Genomic DNA, 17,329 nt, shown 5'->3' with positions numbered 1-17,329 from the left:
CTCGTGCATGACATGTGGACGGGTAAGGACATCGGCGTCTTTACCGGCTCGGTTGTATTGAAGGTGAAGCGACATGACACGGCAGCCGTGCGCATCACCAAGATCAATGGTAAGAACGATATACATAATGTTTCTCTGCAAATTAAAGCAACTTGCTGACCTGACGCAGGCCAACACCCAAGTCCTCGTTGGCTACTGTAGTGGAAATGAAACGTGGTATACATCTTCTGTTCCTTTCTGATGCTAGTAGTCAGGGGCGACTCGAGATAAGATGAGCTGCTACGAGTCAAGTTATATCATGATTCCATGGTGTGAGAAATATATACATCTATTGCCCGTTCATATCACACCAGTCTCATATTCACACATCTATCGTACAAGTTACCCGCGGCCATGTCTTACTGCCACTCCATGAACTCCCCCAGCGAGCTGAGCGGCCCAATATGCGCCACGTACCCATCCGGGCGGACATAGGCATACCCCGCCGTCTTCTCCATGCCGAACCGCCTGTGCAGCGCCCCCTCCACGTCTAGATACCCAAGGTGGGTCTCGGACGCCCCAGTAACCAGCATGTGCACCAGGGCCGCATCCGGATCCCGCTGCTTGAACTGCGCCTCAGCACGCATCAACTCAGCCCCCGTGGCCCTTCCCTCCTCTTCCACGCCCGAGAAGAGAAGCAGGTGATGCTTCTCCGGCGTCAAAAGCCGGTGCAATCTCATCTCCTGCCTCCCACCATCCCCACTCCGACTCCCAACCAGCACCCCATCCGGCGCCCGATCCCCCCCGCGCACCGGCCCCCTTTCCGCGAACCCCGCCGCCGTCCCGACGATAGTGCTCCTCCGGTACCTGACCCCCAGCTGCGAAAGGAACCGGAAGATAGTGTTGCGGCGCGCCTCGTCGTGGTACACGAACGGCAGCAGCCAGGGCGCCAGCAAGTTCCGGAACAGCCGCCAGAGCCAGCCGTTGGCGGCCGCAATGCTGAACATGAGATCCGAGGATTTTAACAATTTCTCGCCCACGGGGCGGCGCTCGGCGCTGTAGGAGTCGAGGAGGGCATCGGGCTTCTCGCCGCGGAGGACGCGGGCGAGCTTCCAGCCGAGGTTGGCGGCGTCTTGGACTATTTTTCGTTATCAGTAGGCTCCTACGGCGACTTGGACTTGAGGGGAACTTACTACCGGTGTTCATCCCCTGCCCTCCGGCCGGGGAGTGAATATGCGCCGCGTCCCCCGCCAAAAACAACCTCCCCTCCCGATAACTGCTAGCGACGCGATGATGGAGCCGGAACCGCGCCATCCAGAAGGGGTCGTAGAGCTCGCCGCTGCCGGGGGCCATGTGGTCGAACCACGTCTGGAAGTCCGCGAGGACGGGCTCGTCCTCGTCGTCGGCGTGGTGGTCCGGGCGCGAGGCCACTACGCGGACCAGGCCGTCCTTGAGCGGGAACACCGTCATCAGGCCGGCGCCCCAGCAGACGGCGAAGCGATCCGTCGGGAGGCTGCTGGCCCGGAGGTGGGCGTCGCAGAGGATGAAGTCTTGGGGGTAGGCGGAGCCGTCGAAGGTGATGCTCGGGCAGGCGTGGCGCACAGCGCTGTGGGATCCGTCGGCGCCTACGACGTATTGGGCTCGCACAGTTTCGACATCGTCCTCATCGGTAGCAGTGGTGGCGACAACGTTTTCGCTGCGTACTTTGCGCAGTGTCACAGTGACGCCTTCGGCATCTTGCACAATCGATGCAGCCTCCACGCCGAACTCGGGAGAGCGGCCATACTTCCTGGCCAACACCCCGTCAAGGAAGCGCTCCGTGTCGCTTTGGGGCACCATGAGGGTCTGGGGGAACTCGGTGTCGTCCCCGGTGCGGACTTTTGACAGGTCCAGGTCGGCGACCTGTTTACCGTGGATGTAGTAGACGCCCCCGGTGCCGCAGTTTCCGAGGTCAATCAGCTCCTGGACGGGCGCATGGCGATTGAGGATTTCGAGGCTTCGGCTTTGCACGGCCAGGGCTCGGGATTTGTCCGAGCGCTCGAGGGCTTTGTCGACGAGGCGGAAGGGGATGTTTTGGGCGGCGAGCTCCAGGGCTAGGGTGGTGCCCGTGGGACCGGCGCCGATGATCAGTACATCAGTTGTGGCTTGAAACATCATAGAGTATGTTCTTTGAATGTGATTATGGGTATTAGTTTAACTGTATGTGTTATTGAGAGTCTGGATGTATATGGTAGTCTGTTATCCGTGGAGAATCCGACATGGCGAGCAAGCAGTCTGATGCCTTATATATAATGAAAAAGCACGATTTTGCTCCCGATATATTATCTACCATGCCCATAATCTATACGATGAATCTGCATGACCAGCCTTACGCGCCGGCGCAGTCAGCCAATACGTCGTATAAGGAGGCGCAAACGCGCGCCGCTAGTAAGAAAGCGGGTCAGCGGGCGGCTGACCAACCAGTTAGCCCCGGCTTTACAGCTCGAGAATTCGTCCATTTCCGATTTGTCGATAATGCGCACGAGAAACACACGGAATGGGCCGGGATTGTGTGACACAAGATACAACGCATGTAAGCCGTGCTCTCCTGCAGGTGTGGCGCCCCGGCGGCCTGGCCGACCGACGGGCTTCCCGACCTTCACCTGCCAGCAGGTCAAGAGAAAAAAAGAGAAAAGGAAAAGAAAAAAAAAAAGAAAAAAGAAAGAAAGACCTTCACGCCACCCTTCCCAATGATACCATATTTGTTTCATTCTCCTTCCATAACTCTAATCGTCGTGTATGTACCAACCTCGGTCGATGACAAGGACGCGCTCGGTGTTCATCTGTAGGAACATCTCGCCTGAGACCCTTGGCGGTTATACCTTGCAGCTTCTGGACGGTATCACCGTCAACTGGACCGCTGCCACCGCTTTCAATGTCCTGAACGAGTCGGTCGTGAAACATGCGAGGTAGACCGGCCGGTGGGTAGCGGTAATTAGCTGATGTGCACATCCTCGAGTTCGCCCTCGAGAACGCGAATTTCGCCCAACGAGCGACGCATGGTCTCCTCGAGCCGCGCTGTATGATCACGGACCCAGTCCGGGACAGCCCTGGCCGATCTACCGAATAAGGCGATTCCGTGGGGAATCTCGACCTCGTACTGACGCCGTCCCTCATCGTACTCCGCGCGCTGGGTGTTGAACCGGCCCTCGTGCGCGCGCACCTGGTCCATGGTGACTGCTTCATCCATGGCGTCTGTTTTCGCTACGTGGTGCGCGTTTCGCGGGCGAATCGTGTGTTAAGGTGGTTGGAGGATGCGAGCCTTTGGGTGTGGAAGAGAAAGTAGGAGAGTTGGAAGTTGGGGTTTGGGGGGAAGTTAGGTCGGAGGTTAGATGGGAGATTGGAAATCACAAAACGACACAGGTCGAGGTGAGAGGTTAGGTAGGAGGTTAGGTGGGAGATTGGAAATCACATATCCCTAAAATAATATAGGATAAGGTGAATACAGGTGAGGGCCCAAGGTAGGGTTCCAAACAGGGATCTAAATAAGGACTTACAAGGTGGTATATTGTATTACTTTCTGATTTCTATTAAGATACTGCTAGGATAAGAACTGGTAAGAGTAATTCAATTTGGACCTATCGTTTCTCGAGGTGAGGAGAAGGTGAGCTTGAAATGATATACGGGCGGCGGCAATATTGGGCAAGAGGAAGGCAGCTGGGAGAAGGGAGGAGGGAGGGGAATGAGTGGAAGGAGGTGAAAGAGAAGAAGGAGAGAGAGGAGAGGGGGGGGGGAGAGGAGGGAGAGGAGCATATATTGGATAGAACAATAGGGCACTTGGTCACAATTTCTTAAGGCGATGAATAGGTGGTAGGGGAGGAAGGTGAGCAGCTGGTAGATACAGATAAAACAGGAGGGGAGAGAGGGGAGAGTTCAATACCTACATATCCCATAAGAAACAACCAAAAAATAATGTACAGTTGTTACTCTGGAAACTCGGAGCTTTGCTGAGCCAGCCATTGTTTTTTCTGCCTGCCATTTCCTTCTGCCGCCAACCACCATAAATTTCCTTTCCATCCGCCACCCCTCCTACCCACCATCATAACTCTGCTTTGCCCTCTCCTCATTGCGGCATAGAAAACAATTCTGGCAAGCACATACGATGTAAGTTCGCCTCGCTCCCATTTCACGCACGACTCGCATACTCACGCGCGCAGCGTACGCAGCAGTCATTTCGTTTGCCAACAATCAAGCTGTCGCCTCCACCTCAGCCGCGGCCAGTGGCCTTGGCGAGAAGCCCGATGTCCACAATGACGACAACGCCATGAGCGGCGACATCCAGAGTATCGACTCCGATGCCGAGATGATGACCTCTGTCGACGCCGAATACCCCTCCAGCGACGATGACGACTTGGCCGGCTCCAAATCGGAAGACGAGGACATGCAAGTCGTTATGCGCGAGACCGAGGACATCCGATACGACGAAATAGGCTACAATGTTCTTTGAGTTTGTTTATTTTTGAGTTACCCTGCTCATTGTGAGTTCTTTGGTTCTACCGGGAACCTTGGTATGAATCGAAAAAGAAAAGAAGAAAAGAAGTCACCCACGCCAACAGCCTTCACGCATTCCTCACCGCCGCCGAAGCCCAGGTCGCCAACGAGCAGAGATCGCTCAGAACAACATCAACGAGACTTCCGGTGCCAACCAGGATGTGAAGCTGATTAACGCGTCCATCATGCTCCGCAACGCCCGCCTCCAGGCCGACAAAATGGTCGCCCGCATGTGGCTTCAGCGCGTCCGCACCCTCGCGGAGCAGCTGCTCCACATCTATATGTCAAGCATTTCCAGATTAACCAGCTCATTGAGTGGGAGCAATGGGTGTAATGCGTATGGGAATGAGAGATATATATGAGGAACCATAGGCGACACACAGATTTCCAATGAGCCATGAGATAGGCGGGAGTTCTTACTACTGTCGATGGTCCAGTCGTACTTGTTTCTGTTATAGAGCCGGTCCTTCTTCTTCCAGTTGCCGTCAAATAGACAATTAGCCGTCTAACTCAGAACCTCGTTTGTAATGGTGATTGGAGTGATGTGCTGGCTGTGTCTTTCCAGGCCGATATTATGTTGAAAAACCTCGTTTTGTCAGTTCAACCCTTTCTGCTGGGTTGTTAGAACCAGTTGGGCTCCCCAGGTCCCTGCTAGCCCAAGAAACGATGCAACATTGAATACAATGAAGAGTCAATAACACGGATAATATTCAAGACACCATTGAATTGTAAAGTTCGATTGAATGCAAAGACACCCGCCAAAACCTATTTATTTCGATCTCATTCCAACTTCGGTCGGCCTCAGAACCATTCCTTTCTCATACCACGCCACCTAAGAGTTGGCGGCCAAGTTGCTTCGATTTCCCCTCTCTTCAGTCAATTATCACGAGCTGGGAAATCAACTTTGAGCCAAACCTCGTACCCTCGCATACCCAATCCTCTCTCGCCCAACCAACTACGTCGTGGTAGCCATATCCATTACCCCGTCTCTTGAGGCCTAACAAGTAAGGATTTAGAAATCCAGATTGATAAGAAGGTAAGTACCCGGCGTGTGTGAAACAGATATCCCACCATCAGTCACAACATTCTTACATACAACTACTGATCATTCTACGTCACTTTCATAGAACAGCTACCGTCATCAACCATGGCACCATCCTTTCCCGTGAGCCGTGCGGGACTAGCAGCGGTTCACAAGGTGACCAAGAATGCTCATGTTCGTACCAGACTTCTCAAGGACAAGTTGAAAGACGCCGACCAGTTGCCTTATCGTGCCAAATATCTCGACCTTGTGGAAGGTGCCGACCAGATGGCCTATCTCGCTCACGAGATGCTTGATTGTGGCAGCTTACAAGTTGGCTTGCATGTCGAGTTGGACTTGACAAATAGCTCCATTTCTGCACGCGAAGATGTTCCGCCAGAGGCTTTCATGCGTTCAATGGGCTACGTGCCGGTGGCTGTAAAGCCTGAAGCCAAAGAGTATTTGGCAGCAGCACTGGCGCATTTACAGAAAATGAGCGATCCTCTGCCCCCTCAGCTAAGCGAGGCTGTCAAAGCGAAGATCGAGGCAAACAATACGCACACTGGCGTGTACCGCGATGCACTTAATGCGTTCTTGTCTGCTGTCAGCACGTTCCATGCACACACAACGGTAGCGACGAGCAGGATATACAGCTACCTTGAAACCCCCACTAGAGATCCCGAGTCATTGTCTACGGGTCTGTTTAAGAACGTATTGGAGGTTATTATCGAAACCTTCAGACCGGACATGTTGTATAATCATGTCATGGGGTTGATGGATAAGCAGCCGAGTGAAGTACGGGCTTATACGTTTTGGCTAGAGCGGTTCCTCGCAGACAAGTCAGAAGGCCAGCAAGGACCTGGAAAACCGTCACCACGCCTTCTGACCGTAGAGGTCATACTCCGTGTCGCTCGAGACATGGCCCGCATTAACTTCTTTGCCCGGGTGCTTGCACACAGCTTAATGATAGCGTTCGATCGTTTCGATCCTGACGACCCCGACGCGGCCGTCCAATGGCAGGGCACCGACATAGCCAGTATTGCCCGAAGCTACAAGAACTTCGAGCTGTTGCAGCACCGCATGATTGGCTTTATGACGGCCCAGGTCGATAGCCCAGTCAAGTACAATATTGACGCGCAATCCCTGGCAGACCCAGTGCTCCACAAGTTACTAGAGCCGACTGTCGATGCCCTTCAGCGACAGCCCGGCTTGGAACAGTCCAAGCTGGAACATGTGCGGGATCCTGCCAATGACTATTTCCATGCCCAATTTACCCCCTCAGATTAAGGGTCCGACGACACCGACATCGCCGTTGGTACCTGGAAGAATGTCCTTTGGGATGGCGTTTACGACGACAATGGGGTCAATTCTTGATAGCCGGCGTGTGTTTTGGCCCCAGGAGCTTGTATACTAGTCGACGCGGCAATGGCCACGACAACATTTGCGGCGTTTTGATGCGGATGAAGACGTTGGTATTTTTTGGAAGTTACTCAGCCTGATCGCAATCAATCATCTTTGCAGACGACGGAATGTTTCCCTACTATTGGTGGCTTTGACTAGTTCATACCACTGCGGATCATCCTCATCACCGTCATCTGGGAGACATGAGATCTCATTCCGATTGCCTAAAGCAAAATGCGACTGAGTTCAGTGCAATGGAAACTGAAACCAGCGGATACAGAGAAAACTAGATAGATCAATAGACCCATCGCACTGCGTACACGCCGACCTCAATGTCCACGAATGTGGTGATATAGCTGCGTAGCTCTGTGTATTGTGAGATCATGGGACAAGGACAGAGGGTAAGGCAACGTAGAAGTCAATGCACGCCCTAGAATTGCACCAGTCACCGACTGCGCGGTCTGCAGCCACATCGTGTCTGGGACCGATGGATCGCGCATCGAATTGACCGAGCACGAGGTTGCATTTGGTGATGGCGGCGCATTCGTCAAATGGAGCTGCCATCGCCACCCAGCGAACCGCCAGAGAGAAAGCGGGCATCACCGACGACAGTCCAGCCCTGGATGAGGGTCACCCTTCCACCGATGCCCCGAGGGCAGGCGACGTATGAGACGGCGTGTCCTCTACCCGTACCACAAATCATTACACCGTCTTCTTCCATGTCGACGGAGGCGATGGGAGTCGGGTGGACTACACGTGTTTTCCTTCCATGACTACTCTTCACTATGTATTAAGTAATCCAAGTCCCCCACAGCATCATCCTTAGGCCATCTAGACATGGAGATCGTACATTATGTTCTGCTGATCTGGTCACGCCTGGCCGGGATATCTGCGTCCGGGCGGAGGTCAAAACGGTGCTGTTGAGACAGGGAGGGTGGATGATAGTTCCCATGCGAGCCACAAACAGAAAGGGGCTGATGGCGGGGTGTGACCTATCGACGAGGAGCGGCTGGCCATGAGAGGAAGGGGGGCAACGCATGGGAAGAAAGTTGTAGTCGAGCCAGAAAAGGGGGCAGCTGCCCCGACAGGCAAGGAATATGCTGGAGAGCACTAGACGCGCTGCGTTATCGGGGATTGGAGCAAAATGGGAAACGCCTCTTAATACAGACGCTCCCAGAGTCTTAGAGGCGAGGCCAAAAAACCAAAAAACGGTATGATCATGTGTAGGGGAAGCAAGTTGAAATGAGGAGGCGAGTTGAGATTTTGGGGGACTTTTTACAAAGGGCCGCTTAGGGATTTCTTTGTGGTGCCATATCTGTCAGTCTCCGTCGCGACTTCCCAAACTCTTAGACTACATGTCCAGGGTTTTTTCTCATGTGCAGGTTTGGTCGTGGCTGCCTTGCCTCTGATTGCTCTTTCCGTTGGCGGGTGGTCTCTAATTGTCATCAAAACGCACTAGCTCCTGTCGATACCTTTGGACATATAAGGGTGCAACTACTGCAGAAAGAGACCGAGCACCTTGTATCCAGCACAACATATCATCGTGGTTGCCGCAATTGGGCTTGGGCTTGCTGTGTTCTTGGGCCGTGGCAGTCTGCCTCGCTGATTCTTGGCTGGCAGGACCTGAACCAACACAAACACTGACCGCAAGTGGGCAATGGCCACGTAACCCGCCTGATCCCTGCATTGCCACTTACTGGGCGATGTAATACTTTGGTTAATGTTCTGGGCCTTGCTTAGGCGCAGGTATCCAGCTGCATTTGAATCCAATTCTTGACAATGTTGGCACCCGGTACAACTGCGACTGCTGTATCATGGACTTCGTCAAATAACATTGGGGGCATATGAGGTACTGTTTGCTGCTGAAGGGGAAAATTCTAGGTCTGTAGCCGCTGCAAATCGTTCAGCGGATCGTAGCCTAGACAGTAATGCACTCCAAAGGTCTAGCGACTTTGGCAATTGCCAAGTACTCTGAGTTATTGCTGAAGGTAGCTAATTCAACCATGACCCTGCTGATCTTACTTGATTGCAAAGGGAATATTATCGGGAATACTGAGGCAAAACACATTGGGTTCTAAGACCTGCCGCCTGCCCGTGGAAGGGCATGACCTGGGATGGATACGGGAACACTGCAAGGGTTTGGCAGAGCACAGCTACCATTCTTTATCGTAGGATATTCAGGCACGCATTACTTAGGCAAGTAAACTGGGACATCAATAATCTATTGACTATCGATGGTCAATATGCTTCGCAAAATCTAGAGCATAATACTCAACGTGATGGCTATCAGCTGATGAGCCCATGTGCGCGAGCACCTTTGACTCTCACTTTTCACCGCGACCTCTGCCCCAGAAAGCTCAATAAGGTACCTTCGCTCAACCACGAACGTTGTTCTATCCATCAGGGCCTCACGAAGAGCTCGTCGTCGCTGTCATCTATGTAGATAGGGTCACCAGCGTTCTGCTTCGGACCTCGCTCCCGATCCTTCTGGCGATCCAGCTGCTCACAGTGGTGTGCGCAGACTCGGCTGGCTTCAGATACATTCAGATTCGCCCCCTTCATAGAGTCATAGACAGTCGTAACGTTGGTACCTGGCCGACCGCCACCCTCACCAGCATATCCAGCTTTGTACTGGGCGAAGCGGGCGTTGGCCTGGACCATCTCATCAGCAGTCAAGCGCAGGCTCTCGACCACGGCGAGGACCGTCTTTTCACGGTGGTTGACGTCGCGTGTGAAGGCATACAAGCTGGTGGGAGGGTCATGATCGAGTTTGGCCCTCTTTCTGTCAGGCTGCCCCATGACCGAGGATTCTCGCTTGACTTCAGGCTCCTGCTTGACTTCAGGCTCCTGTTTGACTTGTGGGGACGGTGCTCTGGTGACTTCCCGTCCGCGGCGTACGGGAGTAGCATCTGCCGATGGTCGGCCCTCATCACGGGCGGGAGTAGGGCTTGCCGCGGGTATGGTAACATCACGCGCGGGGTTACGATTGCCCGAGAGCCCGGCACTGTCAATGGCAGGAGTGCGGCCCACCAGGGGTTCGGTAATGTCGTGGGCGGGAGTAGGGACTTTGGGGGGCCCAGTGTTGTCAATAACGGGAGAAGGGACTACAGGAGTAGCTTTTGCGTCAGTAGGACCTGTGGCAACGGGACCTGCCAGAGGCCCATAATTGCCGGGGGGAAGGTCCTGACGGGCTTGGTCCGGCGCAGGTCGACCTGTGTATGTTCTGGTCAAATCAATGATCTCAGGCTTCCGGTGCTGTTTTTGTGTTCGAACTCTTGGGGCAAGGTCGAACTTCAGCTTCTCCAAATCGTTTCGGCGCAGGGTGGCCTTATCGAACTGCCTGACCGGGCAAATGTTGAGGCCAGCTACGGCACTCACAGGAAGCAGAGCATAATGTTTAACGTGTGGCTTTATGAAGCGACCCACGCCTTGGGCTGGGACGTTGCCAATCAGCTCAACAAATGGCTTGATGGCCTCGGCGCGAGTGTCGTGATAGTTCTCGAGTTTTAGGTATTCCTTGAAATAGGTGCAGGTGGCGTCGATGACGGGGTTCTTGGATCCAAGCAGATCGGCCGTGACAAGTCGCCCAAGGTGGACGGGCCTATGCATGTCCAAAAGACGAAAGATTTCCGCCTCTTTGATGGCAAGAGCATGAATCTGGTATTGATCTTCGTTGTATCTGCCCTTCAAAGCCTTTGTATCAGGGCCCTGACAGCAGCGGGCAAGTCGGGCCGGGTGGTAGGGGACTAGTTCCTGGCACAAGACTGCGCGCCCGAGGGACACGACGAAATAGACCAAGAAGACAGCCAAACTCACTTGCTGACCCTCGCCCTCCAATTTGTGGTGTATGTAGTACCACCAGTTCAGTAGGCCCGCCTTGAGCATTCCCATGGGGAGGAGATCCTTCGGCATTGCCCGGCGGAACTCGTGCAACAGTTCCTCCACCTCAGCGGTCCATGCGTAAGGGCGGAAGCACCGAATGGTCTCGTAAGGAGGCACGGTGTCAGTCTGGGTGACGCTGAGAGGACGCAACTTGCGAATCATCGGGGTGGGCGGCAGAGGCGGAGCGTCTCTGGCCATCTCAAGGGCCACTTGCTTCAGGAACGCTTCACACTCGGCCTCGCTCACTTGACCCCCGACAAACCATCTTTTGGCCTCAGTGATGGCGCCGGAGTAACAGTAGATGTAATGGGGTATGACCTGGTCTAGGCCGGGTTCCCTGTCGCTCGCAATGCGGCGGCCCTTGGTGTTGCATATTGAGACGTTTCCATACATGCCGAAATCAATGGAGCTTTGATATCCAGAACCCTTGAGCCGTACCGAGACCGCCGTCTCGATAGAGGAACCGAAATGGACAGTTGATTGCATTTTCTCATTTTGGTCGGAACTGTGAAGCGGGAAACCGAAAAGGCCGACACCCCTAGGAATCACTTCGATGAGGACCGACAGGCTTCCGTCACGGATAGCCGCCTCGGGAGGGTTTTTGATGGGCGGCATATCTACTCGGTCAGCTTTCCTTGTACGGCATGATTGTGGTTAGATGGACCTACTGGCAGGAGGTAGAGAGGGCGACCTCTGTTGTGGGGGTAGATGAGGCCAGCACAGGAGCAGTACTTGATGATCGTGGATTAAGAGAGGAAGATCTTTAAGAGAGGTTTAGTGAAAGTGAAATAGTGAGAGCAGTTTAAGATAAGAAATCACTATGGTTTTATAACAAGCAAAGGCATTCTAAATCAGCAATTTGCCTAGGGTAAGAACATGCCTTTCGAAATTGAATGCAACATGATATACATTCAATATTCACTTACGCCGCTATCGGCATATATAAAATCATTTAAATCCATTTCACGTCCTTATTATCTTCTTCAAGTTATAAATATCTGATGCCGCGAATCACGTAATGGAAAACTCTTGGTTCCAATCCTCTTTAGATGTATGAAATAAATCGGAACGATTTGACAAGGCTTACCCATCCTCGCTTCTTCTTCACGATCTATTATTCTAGTTAACAGCATCCTAACCATCCCCCACCAACCTTCCACCATGACCATTTGAGATCACCTTATCATACCTACAGGCGGAAACTCACAGTTAAAACACATACCCAACTCAATTCTGCGATGGCTCTCCTCAACACTGTTTAAGACATCCTTCTACCGAGGCAACGGCCTCTGATGCCGACGGTCCTGCTGTCAGAGCTTGTCCTGCCGGCAAAAGCCTCGCCCGTATTCACAACCTCAACGAGCTGACCCGCATGTTAGACCCACCAGCCGGGGCTACATCGTCATCACCAAGGGGAGCCAGATCATTTGCCCAGGCTTGAAGAACAACACCACCTTGTATCACCAGGGTCTGAGTCATGATACGGCCACGTAGGAGCAGAAAGAACCTTCAACGACATGATCTGGCCTGGGCCGAGTTCCATCCATTGATCTGTAACTCTGGGGCTTGGATATCAAAAAGGCGAGTGCCTCAACTTGGGCAATCGAAACTGGGAAAACAGAAAATGTTACTGGTTTGGGGCAGCATCGCCCAAGGACTAGCTGACCGTTTCTGTGGAAGTCCGATACCTTCTCTGATCTCGAGGCGGCAGGCGAGCAGGGAGGGCCGCCGTTGGCTCGAAATCGAGATTGTAGTTGGGTCTGACTGGGCGGTGCCACCATGGGAGGCACCGGCTCGTCGCCAGCACCAATTTTGAGTTGTTTTACAACCCCTGGTCATCCACCTGCAGCCCGGATACCCAGTTGACCGGCTTTAGAGTCGGCCCGCCGACTAAAACCTAGGCTAGCAGTACTAACCTAAGCTTGTTCCCCGTCTCTGGCCAAGCCCGTTAAAAGGTACGTACCTCAGCCGCCGTCGACCCGGCCCCACTTTAGTCCGGGTCCGGCCTCTCCCTCCCCTTCACCTCATCATTTCCAATTGTTGCTGCCTTTCACCTAACCTTCACCTTGACCTTAACCCATTCCCCATTCCTTTTGCCCGCTGACAGAACTTTGGTGCTGCAGACCACTTCCCCAGTACTTAAACACCTTCATAACCTCTCCCGAAAATAAAACATCCAGCACCTCGTCTGGCACACCACCAAGCTCACACGGTAATTATTACAGCCCGATAATTTATATCTTGCGCGATTTCCACGCACGGCGTGAACTCTCCTCGCGGGCTCCGCGATCTACACATACTGCACGCCATTATCGTAAGTGGCGCCGCACCGTCTCCCATCATCCTGTCATGCCTTCCGCAGCGGATCACATGCAACAGACTTTATAGGCAACATGGTTTCCACGCCTTGGCTAATCCACTCTGCACGACCATCGCGACGGGATACATCTTCTGCGAAACATCTTCCGCAACAGAGCCAACGACCATGTCTACCGCGCTTTAAGTTCATTCCGTGGGTCCCGTTTGGTGCGCGTGTCCCACGCGGCACTCTCACGCACCGACGTCATAAAACCCCATGAAGGAGGGGCGCAAGGCTCCCACCGCCGGCTTCACGATGCATTTCTCGTAATACGCGTACGCCGTCTCCGAGATGATCTTTCGCGTCCGCGCCGCGAGCACGTGGTTTCTGAGCGCAAAGCCCCCTTTTCGTACGCTCATGCTCTGTTCTGAGGGCAGTGCGCTCTCTGCGGGTGCCAGGGTCGACAGCAACGTCCCGGTTGCCATGTCCCAAACTGCGGCGCCGCGGTACCAAGCAGCTTGAAGTCCTTGAGCACCAGAGACCCAGCATCGCTGCGACTCCTGCGGGTTCTGTATCCGGCCACACGTCTGCCGCGCACCTCGTTCAACCCACGCAGTTCAGGCCCTTCGTGGGTTTCATGCGCTTTACGAAAGTGTGCATCCTACCACAAAGTCTTTGTATATCTGGCCGATTAAGCAACCCCGTACCGAACGTACGTCGCGCGGTTCGCGAAACGTTATCTAATCGCAGCTTGTTCCGGACCGCGGCATGACCACCATCGGCGCAAACCCCGGCTGAGCCGCAAGCCCACTCTACAGCTGTTCTTTTGGTTTGTACCGACTTCAAGTACTTACCGGCCGATGTGGTGCGCACACAATCTCAATACCAAGAAAACATTACGATATCGGCCGGCGCATCTCAACACCAAGGAAACATCACCACATCCGCCGGCGTAATACATCAACACTAGCCAATGTGGTGCTTTAAGGGGGCCCATGATGTTTCTTGGTATTAAAAGACGGCTGGCGGCGCCGCCAAGCCTAAATGGGTATTAAATTATAATATTTAATCCTCTATTACCTAAACAGGTTAGGCTAGGGATGGATGTATAAGATAATAGCCTTTAAACGACTAAAGCTGTGCTATATTTCTTCCTCCCTGTTATATTCAGCTACGGTAAGAAGGAGATTCCAGTCGACGGAGATCCTCTTTTACCCTGGCTACTTATTGCCCTTCAGAAGTACCTATGTACCGAAATCCCCTGCAGTATAAATTAATTTCTCCCCCCCTGAAGCCTATTCCTAACCTCTCCCTCCATCACCAACCTCCAACTCAGTGGCCAATCTCCTCATCTACCACTACCTCTCAGCTACGTCTAAGCATACCCAGTCCATCCATACAGTACCCGTACATACGCTCCGCGCCCCGCACGTCACTCACGACTAAATCATTCAACATGGAGACGATCACGCACGAGACGCTCCGCGCCGAAGAGACGACCATCGCGGCCGTCACCGACCAGACGTTCCGCGACCTCAACGAGGACATCGAGAACCTCAAGAGTAAGATCTCGGGCTTGCGAGAGCGCTATGAGGCCGATGTTGATGCACGACTCGAATGGTACAAGTCTCAGGGAAAGCCCGCGTCTGACGAGTTGATCGAGGAGTCCGAGAAAGCCATGCTGGCCATCAAGGCCTCAGAGGAGAACCTCCAGCGCAAGGAAAAGGAGCGCAACCTCAAGACTTGCGTCTACTACGTCGAGAAGTACCTGTCCGCTCGCGGTGCTTCTGCTGCAGACAAGCCCGACGTCGACGGTGACCACGCGAGCGGCGCGGGTCGCAAGAAGCGCGGCTATCCCGACGATCGTGCTGAGTTCGTGGCGATGGCTACACAGCTTGACCGAGGCGCCGGTGTCATCACCCGGGAGGACGACGCCTTGTTTGGCATTGCGGACGCGGACAAGATTATGAAGCAGTTTGGCTTCACTTGGGTCTCGCTGTCAACGGAGGCCAAGACAGCCCTGAGGGAGACGGTCGCCTTGCTTACGAACCATTCCATCACCCATTGCCCGAAGCAGATGAACCGCGTCCCGCGTACGACCCCTAAGAACCACCACCTAGTCATGGACCCTCTCATCACCTCGATGCACGACCTCCAGGACGACACTGTTGCCCTTGGTGGCGCAGTCCTCGCTATAATCGACAGCAAGATGAGCGATGACACCATCACCGACCTCGTGGCCTCTCTGGAGAGAACCCACGACATGCACGAGCTGCGCGACATCTACGCCGAGCAGAACGACCCCATCGAGGCGATCGTGCGCAGCCTGGGTAGCTCGGACGTCTCGGTACAGAAGGCTATTCGCCTGCGCCTCCTTCATCACGTCGTAGTCTTGACCAAGTACGTATGCCTGGGCACCGGCCTCGCCGTCGCCCTCGCTCCCAAGTTCGGACGCGGCCAGGGCGGATCGGAGGACAACCTGCGTCGCAGCGCCATCGCCGACAAGACTCTCCGACGGTGCGTCGACTACCATGGCCAGCTCTACCAGATGTACGTCACGGAGATCGCCGAGGGTCCGCAGCTGGCCGAAGTGCCGCGCACCTCGATCGCGTACAACATGCACGACAAGGTCTGCGGCATCTTTGAGAACAGCCTGATCAATGGTCGGCTGGTGAAGCTGAGTCAGGACAATCGCGACTTGCGCACCTTCCTTGGTTCAGTCGGCGACGGTCAAGCCTAAAGGAGGTGGAGGAACGACCTGGGCTAGTCCGTTGGGGAAATGGGAAATACGTCGGGTCGATAGGCGACACTTCCGAAGTCGCTTGTCTCGGAGCGAACATCTAATGGTATGCGTTCTTTTCCTCGGTGGACTTCGTTTGAAATACGGCAACAACGCGGCAAATGGGACCAACGCGGATATTGTAGGATGAGTGCCATGGGAGGGCTGGGCGGGAAATCGGCACCGAATTTGTACCAAAAGGAATTGCAGCGCGGCAGCGCTGCATGAGGCGGCGCACAAGCCCACAGTGGAAAAGGTGCGAGCAAATGGTTTAAGCTGCATGCGTCGGACGCGATAGGCAGCGAGACTTGATGAAACGCGCGGCGTTCAAGGGACCGCAACAGGTGCATTTGGCGCCATGAAGTCCGAGGAAAATGACTTTGCGACTGAATTCATACATACACTGGAATGATTTACTGCGACTGAATTCATACGTACACCACTAGGGTGATTTACCTTAATACTCCGGAGCAGAAAATCAGGTCGGCGGACCTCCTCCACACGTCTTTCATAGTACAATAGACTTCTGGCATTCCCGATTCGCTCATTTTCTGTATGCAGTCGCGCGACTTGCGAAGGTTGTATGCACATCCCTGACACAACCCTAATTTGACTACCTGCAACTTCAGAGTTTCCGTTTACAAGTAAGACCTCGGCGCGGTGCTCATGTTTTCCCGTCTCTCCTCCCTTCTCCGTCCAGCACGATTTCCCCGTCTACCTCGATCTCCCGACATCCCCGTCCAGCCCGACCGCCCCGTTCAGACCGATTTCCCCCGTTCAGACCGATTTCCCCCGTTCAGACCGATTTCCCCCTTCAGCCCGAGTTCCCCCTTTCTTCGTTTTCCCCCTTTCTTCGTTTTCCCCCTTTCTTCGTTTTCCCCCTTTCTTCGTTTTCTCCTCTTTTCCGCGCCTACCCCATCTCTCCATCCTCTTTTTCTGCTACGATCTCCCTTTCATCAATAATACCATTGACCATTTTCATAATTTTCAGCTCCCTTTCGCAGAGACCAACCCCCTTTTCAGTGCAGCGCAATAGTTTCACGCCCAGATCACTTCGCTCGGCTACTACGATGACAAGAATGTCAGTGACGTCCTGGGGATCTCCGTGGCAATGGTCGTCTGAAGACTCTCTCCAATACCTCGTCTGTACTAACACATGCCAGAACTGGTGCACTGGACCAGTTGGGTTCGCTGGACCGTAGTGGAATCTCCCCAGCAGAGGAGGATGTTTTGCCTCGTCAGACCTCGAAACATACAGGAAAGGTTGCGTTACACGCGCCGGCGGCATCACGTAAAAGGTTATGGCTTGACGCATCACACCGATTCTCTGGGAAAATGGAAAGCCGGGGACGCATTCGAGGTTAACAACGGAAGCGTCACGGCTAGCATCCAGTGTTATCAAATAACCAACCAACTAACCAGCGTACCGTTGGTTAGT

The 17,329-nt window shown here is 53.8% G+C and overlaps 7 protein-coding genes across 7 annotated transcripts; 3 read left to right on the top strand and 4 right to left on the bottom strand.

Annotated features, from left to right (window-relative positions):
- Positions 1 to 398: 398 nt before the first annotated feature.
- PG985_005290 (uncharacterized protein) lies at positions 399 to 2,133 on the bottom strand (the record flags this gene model as incomplete). Its single annotated transcript, XM_066825059.1, has 2 exons — positions 399 to 1,117; positions 1,173 to 2,133. The coding sequence occupies 2 exons, from the start codon at positions 2,131 to 2,133 to the stop codon at positions 399 to 401; spliced, it is 1,680 nt and encodes a 559-aa protein (XP_066688219.1).
- An 820-nt stretch (positions 2,134 to 2,953) lies between these two features.
- On the bottom strand, positions 2,954 to 3,208 carry PG985_005289 (uncharacterized protein; the record flags this gene model as incomplete). Its single annotated transcript, XM_066825058.1, has 1 exon — positions 2,954 to 3,208. The coding sequence occupies one exon, from the start codon at positions 3,206 to 3,208 to the stop codon at positions 2,954 to 2,956; it is 255 nt and encodes an 84-aa protein (XP_066688218.1).
- A 2,448-nt stretch (positions 3,209 to 5,656) lies between these two features.
- PG985_005288 (uncharacterized protein) lies at positions 5,657 to 6,237 on the top strand (the record flags this gene model as incomplete). The annotated part of the gene is made up of 2 exons (XM_066825057.1): positions 5,657 to 6,133; positions 6,205 to 6,237. The coding sequence occupies 2 exons, from the start codon at positions 5,657 to 5,659 to the stop codon at positions 6,235 to 6,237; spliced, it is 510 nt and encodes a 169-aa protein (XP_066688217.1).
- A 58-nt stretch (positions 6,238 to 6,295) lies between these two features.
- On the top strand, positions 6,296 to 6,817 carry PG985_005287 (uncharacterized protein; the record flags this gene model as incomplete). Its single annotated transcript, XM_066825056.1, has 1 exon — positions 6,296 to 6,817. The coding sequence occupies one exon, from the start codon at positions 6,296 to 6,298 to the stop codon at positions 6,815 to 6,817; it is 522 nt and encodes a 173-aa protein (XP_066688216.1).
- A 2,514-nt stretch (positions 6,818 to 9,331) lies between these two features.
- Positions 9,332 to 11,428, bottom strand: PG985_005286 (uncharacterized protein; the record flags this gene model as incomplete). The annotated part of the gene is made up of 1 exon (XM_066825055.1): positions 9,332 to 11,428. One exon carries the CDS (start codon positions 11,426 to 11,428, stop codon positions 9,332 to 9,334), a length of 2,097 nt encoding a protein of 698 aa, XP_066688215.1.
- Positions 11,429 to 13,363: 1,935 nt separating this feature from the next.
- On the bottom strand, positions 13,364 to 13,597 carry PG985_005285 (uncharacterized protein; the record flags this gene model as incomplete). Its single annotated transcript, XM_066825054.1, has 1 exon — positions 13,364 to 13,597. The coding sequence occupies one exon, from the start codon at positions 13,595 to 13,597 to the stop codon at positions 13,364 to 13,366; it is 234 nt and encodes a 77-aa protein (XP_066688214.1).
- Positions 13,598 to 14,568: 971 nt separating this feature from the next.
- PG985_005284 (uncharacterized protein) lies at positions 14,569 to 15,852 on the top strand (the record flags this gene model as incomplete). The annotated part of the gene is made up of 1 exon (XM_066825053.1): positions 14,569 to 15,852. One exon carries the CDS (start codon positions 14,569 to 14,571, stop codon positions 15,850 to 15,852), a length of 1,284 nt encoding a protein of 427 aa, XP_066688213.1.
- Between the last annotated feature and the right edge of the window lie 1,477 nt (positions 15,853 to 17,329).

Source organism: Apiospora marii (assembly GCF_038362585.1).
Source record: "Apiospora marii strain CBS 49790 chromosome Unknown utg000003l_segment0_segment0, whole genome shotgun sequence".
Taxonomy (NCBI): domain Eukaryota; kingdom Fungi; phylum Ascomycota; class Sordariomycetes; order Amphisphaeriales; family Apiosporaceae; genus Apiospora; species Apiospora marii.
The sequence above is the reverse complement of the archived record's forward strand: the minus strand, read 5'-3'. Positions and strand labels throughout refer to the sequence as shown.